The sequence below is a fragment of the Montipora capricornis genome, chromosome 11 (assembly GCF_036669925.1).
Source record: "Montipora capricornis isolate CH-2021 chromosome 11, ASM3666992v2, whole genome shotgun sequence".
In the NCBI taxonomy this organism is placed as follows: Eukaryota; Metazoa; Cnidaria; class Anthozoa; order Scleractinia; family Acroporidae; genus Montipora; species Montipora capricornis.
Genome location: NC_090893.1, coordinates 5,769,375 through 5,779,123, shown reverse-complemented (window position 1 = coordinate 5,779,123; position 9,749 = coordinate 5,769,375). Strand labels below are relative to the sequence as shown.

General features: G+C 37.7%; 1 protein-coding gene across 1 annotated transcript in view; it reads left to right on the top strand.

Moving 5' to 3' along the window:
* The first annotated feature begins 4,026 nt into the window (after positions 1–4,026).
* Positions 4,027–9,749, top strand: part of LOC138022854 (glycine dehydrogenase (decarboxylating), mitochondrial-like) — a 29,637-nt gene continuing 23,914 nt past the window's right edge. Inside the window, exons 1-4 of the mRNA XM_068869842.1 lie at positions 4,027–4,419; positions 4,514–4,592; positions 7,907–8,042; positions 9,136–9,300. Of these exons, the coding sequence (XP_068725943.1) occupies positions 4,174–4,419; positions 4,514–4,592; positions 7,907–8,042; positions 9,136–9,300 (626 nt within the window). The 5' untranslated portion in view covers positions 4,027–4,173. The remainder of the gene's footprint in view (positions 4,420–4,513; positions 4,593–7,906; positions 8,043–9,135; positions 9,301–9,749) is intronic.

Here is a 9,749-nt window from a genome sequence, read left to right as displayed (position 1 = left end):
GAGAAACACGATTGTTCAAACCACTGTCATCAAAGGAAAAGACTGGAGAAAATCCCTACTGACTGTTGAACTATCGCACCACTGCGCATTGCACCACCCCACATCGCTAAACTGCTAATGCAAAGGAAACTCTGAACAAAGATAGCCAGCATACAAACAGTGAGGAGTACATCTGATTCAATCGTCAGCGCCAAAGCTGCCCAAGAAAAATGATTGAAAGCGAAAGAGTACATCGACCGTAAACGACAAAATGGGCGATCTTGTCCTGATCACCCAGCGACACGTCAACAAGTATTTGACAAAATTCCACAGAAACCTCATGAGAATCATTGAAGTTTGGAGCACACAAATAGTTATGGAAGATGAACAAGGGAAACAGCACAGGCATAACTCGTTACGTGTGAAGCTATTTGTTTACTGGGGTTCGAAACAAGTTAACACACCAGGCCTTGGTTGTTCAAAAGGTGGATAACCCTATCCACGGGATAAATCATTCTCCAATCCAGTGGATAGCGATTTATCTGGTGGATAGCGCTATTCACCCTTCGAACAACTGGGACCAGATTCAGATGATGACATCATAATTAACCATTGCCCTACCACCACATCCATGCCATGTTACACAGGTGCCAACCAACCGCAAACAGCAACACCGCCCAGTGCTACTCAGACACCAGGCCAATCAAGGCCCCAAAGATTTGCCAGGCAGAAGATCACACCAGCTTACCTGAAGGACTATGTGTCAAAATAAGAGAAAGTTTTGAGCTTTGTTTACTTTATTGTTCCTGTAGAGCATTAAGCTAAATTTTGATCGAACATTGAATTGAACTACAGTGTATAATTGGCCACTCCATTGTTTCACAGGAATAATAGAATTACTAAGACAAGGGAGGAATATTGTATCCTGACCGTTGTTAATATTTACCAATTTAGACATGTGATTGTCACGAGTGATTGCATAAGATCTCTGTATATGTACATGTTGTATGACTGAATAAACAAAGTAATTGAGTGACATTAATGTATGTAGATAGAAACACAACAGAAGGTCTCTTAAGCAAGCCTAGAAAATCCATGCTTGAGGACTGTACTATATTGCACTGCACCTTCTCTGCGAACTTAGCTATCAAGCCAGCTGGAAGCTGGAAAATTTATTGCAGTTTTATATATTTATTATATTTTTTAGTTATTAGATTCTCTCCATTCATTAAGTGATACATTTGAATAGGGCTTACAAGTAGATAAATTTATTACTTTTAAGATATTTTTTTTCCCAGAAAGAATGTAGAATGGAGAAGGGCACATATGTAGAGTCTAATAATTATTGGGGCCCTTGACATACGAATATTTCAACAGTAGCTCTTTACAGTGACTTTTGTATGACCTTGAAAACTAAGCATTAAGACAAAACATTTAATTGGCTTATCGAACAAAAACAAACAAGTTCAAATTTTCACTTAGTGAACGCGGAAGCAAGCAGCGTCATCCCTCCATAGAACTTTCTGGAAAGCAATCAGCATTTTGCTTAGACATCATTAATTTTGAAATGCGGTAATGTAATTGGGTGATCAAACTGTTTACTGTCCATATTAGGAGTTTCCTTGTTGGGAATAAGGAGAAACTTTGTTTTAATTTTGCCAAACATTGGTCCATGAAACAAAATGCAAACACTTTTTCAAGGTCATATGAAAGTTGCTCTAATATAAATTATTATGTGGCTAGTGTTTCTGGCCGATATAACATTCACTGTGATTGGCTAAGAGCAGCTAAGCTCTAGGGCATTATTATCCTGTTCTGGCAGCCATATAATAAACAACTTAATAACCTTGACCTGTCAGTCGTTATAGCAAAATCTCAAACCTCGGCCTAGCCGTATCGACCTCGCTATCACTCAGTCAATACGGCAAGGCCTCAGTTTGAGATTTTGCTGTAATGACCTCACTCTTGGGTATTAAGTAGTTAATGACACATAACTAATAGCAACTGCTTAAGCTGGAATGATCTTTTTAACTTTGATTTAAAGTTTGTGATGGTGTCCGATCTGATTTGTCAGGAAATAGTATGTACCGTAAATATTGGCTGAGTGGTAGGGCCGGACAGGAAAATATTTGGCCCGAAGTCGTGGTGAATGCGCAAGGTCCGTGCACCATGACCTCAGGCCAAATATTTCCCTGTCCGGCTCATCTTAAACTCAGTCAATAAGTATTTTATCATACGGGCTCTTTACACTATTCATGAGCACTCCGAACATGAGGTTTTGACAAAATAAGAAACAAAAATTTGCACAGAAAATTTATCTAATAACTATGTTGTTTGCATTTGCTTTTCTGGCTGTTAATGACTTGGATATTTAAAAGCAAGGAAATCACCTAAAATTGCATCACACTGAGCACTTTTTGTGTCCATAGTAAGGCTGTATGGTTTTTTCTGGCCCTGGTTTTGGATCTGCTTGTGCATCCTGCCACATTCCTTGTCTGATTTATTTGTATTACAGGAATTTAAGGATAAAATAATTTATGTTTGTCTGAGCGAAGCGAATTAGAACGTAAGAGATTTTACCAATAGTTTTACGATGAAAGCACACATGGGGCTGTGCAGGCTGTGTGATTTCAAAAAGACACCCTGTTTAATGTTCCGCCATAACTAACTTCAAGATCTTGAGATTGCTGGATCGAGGACAAAATGACGTCAAACACTCACTAGTTTAAGAATGCAATGCATTTATACGCCGCAGAACTAATATGCAGCATGGGAGTTTTGGGCTTTCAAACTTTGAAACTCGTGTTTTGCATATATAATTAGGCAGCATTCATACCCTGAAATTTTAAGCTAGTGAGCCTTTGACATCACTTTTCCCTAGATCCAACCCTCTGAGGTCCAATCAGTCAGTTTTGATTGTGAGTAATGGCGGACTGTGAAATCCAAAACTTAAAATCAAAGTAAATGGTCTTTGGATAAAAGTCAAAGCTCGAAATTTGCCAGTCAGGTGTGAAGCAAATACAGGGGCACTTAAAGGCATCATTATTTTACTCAGCGGTCAGTCAAACCATTTTTCATCTACCAAACCTAAACCTTGGATTTTCATTTTGCATGAATTCTTAGAGATGGTTGCCTATTAAGTTGCCAATTAACACAAACACCCAGTCAGTTATGGGTTTGAATTCTGTGTAGTTGCTTACCCCTGGTAATATCTAATGTAATCATCTTTCTAACTTGCATTTCATGTCCATTTTGCAGTTCAAAAAATATACAAAAGTTCATATATTCTTAATTAAGTCCTTGCCATTAAATTTACCAACGGTCATTACAGGGATAGATCAAAGATTTTTGATAGGGTGTCAGTGATACATGTATACAGATCTAACGTGATCCATTAAGGCATACCCATTCCCTCCCCCTAAAAAAAGTTGGATTTGTTAGTGTTGAAATATCATTATTTCATTGGAGTTTAGTAGTTTGAAGGACTGTTGTTGATCATATTGACTGACATTTCATGAACTTATCAAGTAAAATGGCTTTGACCACGTTATATTATTTACTGGAAATATTTCTCAATCCCGCAGTCCTCTCATATATCCGCAGTTCAAATTTTCCTTTTCACCAGTAGCCTGTTTCAGGCTCTCAGTCGGGAAAGAACAAAACTGCGTGCGAAAAACGAAGGGGTTGTACCCCCACTCGTTTTGCTCGTTTTCGTACGCAATTTTTTTTCTCTTTCCCGACTATCTGGGAGCCTGGAACAAGCTATTTCACCAGGGGTATGTGGGTTTAGCGTTTTCCCGCCATTTAAACTAACTCGCGCGAACACAAAGCATTTAAAACTTGCGAGGAATGTTCTGTTCCCGTGAAAATGGTTAATTATCCTTGGAATTACTCCAAACCTTTTAGTCATGGGTTTTTGGTTATTTCCTTTTTTGTTTTGAGTCCTTGGTTTTAACCGTGGTGGCTTGAACTACTGTGGTAAATTCGTGTTTCTTTCATGGTGCGCTTGCTTCCATATTTGCAAAATGGACTTTCCATATTTGTCAATGGCACCCATAAATTTTGTAGCGTGGTCCACGAAAGCAAAGCTGTAGATTTCGCGTAACTGAGCTTGTCGATTTACGAAAATTGCCTGATTTCATTCGAATTTTCGCATAAGTTATATTCTCAACGAGTTTTATTTTAACAAAAATTATGTATCGAACTGTTGTGAGCGCTGGTCGTCGATTTTACTTAATCAAGACTTTGAAAACAACTCTCCTGACGCACTCGCCTTCGAGATCTCTCAATATTTCGTTTACTTTGGCTCGTTGTTCTTCAAGTTTAGCACAGAAATTTAGTTTGGAACAGATCGCTCCACCTGGCGATGACTTTATGCGGCGACATATCGGTCCAGATGCAGTCGAACAAAGCGAGATGCTGGGAACTCTGAATTTACAGGTAACATGAATTAATGAATGATATGAGTTTCTGTGGCGCATACTGTTGCGTTGTTATGAACTGGACTTGAACTCGTATTTTGTCGTTGTTTTAGAGCGTTGATGAATTGATCGAGAAAACCTTGCCGTCCGTAATCAAATTTTCGAAGGATCTGGAAATGAAGGAACCGTTAAGTAAGTTGTAAATATAGAAAAACATGTTTTAATATAGCTAGGAAAAACGTCGCACCGCGACTGTTTACGATGCTAAAATTGAATTAATGCAAGTTATAATTCTAGGATCTTGCCAATGGTTTGGTTTTCCAAAGTAATTTTCCGCCGCCGGCATGTTTTTGTCGGGTGGAAAATCACTTGAAACAGCGGGATACTTGACACAATTACCCTCCGGTCATTTTGGCTTCGTGCATGCGATGTTCCAAACATGTTACTGTGTAAATATTAACTTTCTGCCATTTATCGGGTCATTTTCCGTGTCACTTACCGAATGGATCACATGATATTTCAATTTGGGACACCGCGTCACGCAACTCCTTGCAAGTTTTATATTGCAACCACAGGTCACCCAAGCTCTCTATTGGTGAAAATACAGGAAGCATGGAGTGAAGTTCAAGGAAATTTGTAAGAAATTACAAATGAAAATGGATAAAATTTTACCACATGGCTTTTTGTCGTTGTCCTTAATACTCACACAGTTTCAGAAAAAAATTAATAAGGTTGACTATCACCTCCTCTAGAAGGAAAACGAAAAAATTAGAAGCTGACACCGCCATCCTAGTCCAATCGACCCAAATGTGGCATGATTTTTTTCATGCAAACCGAATCCAATCGGTAAATAAAGATGTCCAACTCTTGGAATAAGAGATGCCTGAAACTCTGAAACCACTAAAGGCTCTCCAGCTAGCTGAGTGAAGGCAGCAGGCTCTGTGAAGCTTATAAATTGACCTTCCTTCCTTGGGGCACCTAGTGACAAGTAAACTGATTTGTCATTGGCCAGGGACATAGTGTTGCGAGTCAACCCCCTTATTTTAACAAATGGGCACATTCTCTTTGAGCAGAGCAGAGAAGCAACTTTTGCAATGATTAAAATTCCACTCTTATACTGTTCATAAGGAAGTTGAGTGTTCCTGTTATTATTGTAGGTGGCCTGTAATCTCTGCAAACAAAACTATTAAAAAAGTGAATTAACTTTATACATGTATATTTAAGGTGATTCCTCAGAAAAAAAAGTTGAATGTTCCCTACTAATCCCTGTTTTAAGAACTACAATAAAAAAGATATGTCACCGTGCTTACTTAAAGGGAACCTCCACTAAAACAACAAAATAACTTTAAACCACAGAACAATGTTTTCAATTGGAATTGCTCAATCTCTTTCCAATGAAAACGTTTGTATTCGAGAAAAATAAATTCCAAAAACGCTTATTTTGGCTTTCAAATTTCATGGGCGCCGCCATCTTGAATAATTGTGACGTAACTTGGTTGCCCTATTGTTCTGATACAAAGAGCGATTCTTCTGGAACAATAGGGCAACCAAGTTACGTCACAATTATTCAAGATGGCGGCGCCCGGGAAATTTAAAAACCAAAATAAGCGTTTTTGGAATTTATTTTTCTCGAATACAAACGCTTTCATTGGAAAAAGATTGAGCAATTCCAATTGTAAACATTATGTTCTGTGGTTTAAAGCTATTTTGTTGTTTTAGTGGAGGTTCCCTTTAAGAGATACAATGGGCCAATCTTACCTCATTGATGCCTGTACTGATACTGATCATGCGTGTTATTTCCTCAGCTCAGGGTACATTTTGCAGTAGCTAAACGAGAGGGTTTTTAAAGTAACACTTGAAAAAACACCTGATAGGTAGAAAGTCTAGAGCACATGGAACACTGTCTTATATAGTTTATGGAAAAATCACTGAACTTAAAGTGGTACTATGATCAAAAAATCATTTCCTTTTTTTCTTCAGATTTTGAAAGCGTGTTCGCTTAACACCTAACTGGCAAAATTTTGAGCTTTGAGTTTTATCCAAAGGCTGTTTATTTTGAGTGTAAGTTTTGGATTTCATGGTCCGCCATTACTCACGCTCAAAACTGGCCGATTGGACCTCAGAGGGTTGGAGCTAGAGAAAATGACGTCATTTACTCACTAGCTTAAAATTTCAGCGTGTAAACGCAATTTATTATATATGCAAAACACGGGTTGAAAAGTCTGAAAGCCCGAAACTCCCGTGCTGCATATTAATTAGGCCGCGTACACACGCATTGCATTCTTAAACTAGTGAGTGTTTGACGTCATTTTCTCCTCGACCCAGCTCTCTCAAGATTTTAAAGTTAGTAATGGCGGACCAATAAATAAGAAAATTCCAGCTAAAATAAACAGGTGTCTTTTTAAAATCAGAACTTAAAACTTGGGTGAGTTAGTGTTTAGTTAACATAGTTTTGAAATCCAAAGGAAAAAACAAAATTTTTTTTTGGTCGTAGTACCACTTTAAAACGACGTTGACTCCAAACCTTTCTCAAATCATTTATTTCAAGATCATAATTTACAGCCTTGGGTAAGGGGCTTTGTGTACATTTTTAGCTATATCTGTGTTTTTCTTTCTGATAAATTTTAAAAAAAAAATCTTTTTAAAGGGGATAATTTGCACACCAAAAATATGGAGTAAAAAATATAGGTCACCATGCTCGTTTAAGAGTAAAACACCATTGTACCTGCCTGTCTTGATTATCGTAGATTGAAACAACAAAATTCGCCTTGTTCTTGGAATGTGCGCGCTTATTCGCAAAGAATTATGGGTCATTCACAACCTCTCTCACCTGTTTTGAGAACTGTTTTAGCATATATGATCGACTTACACCATATTTCCAATCTTGCAAAGTTGATCCAATTAATTTACTATTGACACCATATGCACAGTGCAATACTGAGGAATCACCATAAAAATGGGTAAGTTTTAGTGCTACAAATCCCAGAAAGGGATGGACATGGGCCACCAAAGGAACCAACAAACCCTGTCATCAATATAGTGACTCCTCCCTCTCCTCTTCCCCCCCCCCCCCCACCCCACCCTCACAGCATTGTCAGGACACTTCAGGCTCACAGCAAACCCAACCAACATTACTTTTTTTTTTGTTATCCAGGTTTTCACATCTCAGTGCTCACTGCACCATCCAAGTTTAAGTTTATTTATTCTTTGAATTACTAACATTGTTCAATATTTAGTCAGTGTGTCGCTGCTTCCAAAAGTAAAATAATGTGCAATTAAACAGAAGAAGAGGTTTTTCATTAATTAATTAATGTAAAATGATAACAAAAGTTAACTGTAAAAATAAAATGTATTTAATTGCTAGCAGAGCTTTTCATGCCATGAGGGACCTATGCTGGAAGGGAACAAAGATTACACAAACACATTTAGATAATTTAATTTGAAAATATCATACTTTGATGAAGTTGATAACCATTTCTGGAGCACCTTATTCAATGTAATTGCAGGTGAGACAGATATGTTAGAGAAGCTATGGCAGATAGCTGAACGCAATCAGATATGGAGATCATATATTGGAATGGGTTATTATGACTGTCACATGCCAAAGCCGATTCTAAGAAACATCTTGGAAAATCCGGGATGGTAAGTGTTTTAGTTCTGAAGAGACATTTACAGAAGAAACGACAAGAATTTGGGTGTTGACCATAATGTGGTAGCAGTAGTCTATTAAGTACGCTGACTCTTTACCTCAGATCCTTGTGAAGTTCGAATGACAGCACACAATCTAAAGCTTTTTTTCTAGTTGTATGTCAACATAACATGTATAGTACCAGCAAGCACCAATAACAAATACACAAAGTACAAGATGCTGAGTGACCTGGCCTACAAAATACTTGGAGTACGTGGATGGTGATTGGTCAATAAGAAACTTGACTTATCATTAAAGTCCTTATTTCAAAACTTTGACTTGCCCTTAACAAGATTGCTATATTATTTACTGTTTATACTGGTTAGTTGTGAACCATTTTTAACAGTCTTAATAGGATAAGGTTTCCTATAACTGTGTGGTAGACCATCCAAACTTTTCTAATTATTAGAAGGTCATACCATCTCTATTATATGAAGGACTTGAATTTTTGGCAATATTAATTCATCAATGCAGGGTTCTCCCTAGTTTTCAGCGCAACAGGTATGGCATCTTTTCAAACTGGTAAAGCAATTGGTTAATGTTGGACGTTCTGCAAAGGACGTTTGCAGGTGATAATAAGTGCTCTTACACGCAGTAAATTTTACCGGTTACTGCCTGATAAGGAGAACCCTGCAATGATGGCATAAAATTGGAAATTTAATCATTCTAATCATAATCATTTTTGTGACTTTATGTCTTTGCAATTTGTTAACAGTGGGGTAACATGTACATTAACTTGAGGTTGCAAAGTTTTAGCAATTTTTGTTTGCCCTTTTGAGACTGCATCACTCGTTTATTGGTTTTTAACACTTTATCTACCCAGTATTTTTTAGAAGAAAAATAAGTTATCAGTACTGTTAATTATCTATTTTCAAGAATTTTTTTCTTTCCAACACATCTTGAAATGTACCATACACACCAACTCAGCTTGGACAAAATGGAAAACTTCTTGAAGCTGAATTTCAGAAACCATTTTTTCAGAAGACTTGCTGTAAATCACTCAGTAGTTGACAAATTACAACCATTAGTTCATTTTTAACTCATCAGGACCACACCCTACACCCCTTACCAACCCGAACTGGCACAGGGGAGACTGGAGTCTCTATTGAATTTCCAGACAATGGTCAGTGATCTTACAGGTTTGGACATTGCTAATGCATCACTTCTCGATGAAGCAACATCTGCTGCTGAAGCCATGGCCCTGTGCTATAGGTGAGTTAGAAATGATTGTGCCTTTTTATCTTGAATAAATGAGTTCAGTTTCTGAAGAACTTGTGGTGCTGCGTACATGGGGAAGTAGAATACAGAAAAGGGTTTTTTCAATGGAGTTGACACGGTAAATTAATCACCATAAAGAAATTTGAAAGCTGATATTTTGAGCTCAGTTGAAGGGCTAACACTGGAAACGTCAGCTTTCAATTTCCTTTATGGTGGTTAACTTACCATGAGCCCTTCTCTGTTAGACCTTAGAGCTTGGAAACCACTTTGTCCTAAACAAATGCCTGTAATTAGGTCCATCACAAATACTATTTCTAAGAGATCCTCAGCTATTAGCTGTTGCACAGAAAGGTAGAGGGCTGTAGTGTATGGCATTTAGACCAAAAAGGGGACCATTATGTTAAAATAAAATTTCAATAATGTGCATGTGATCTGCTGCAGCA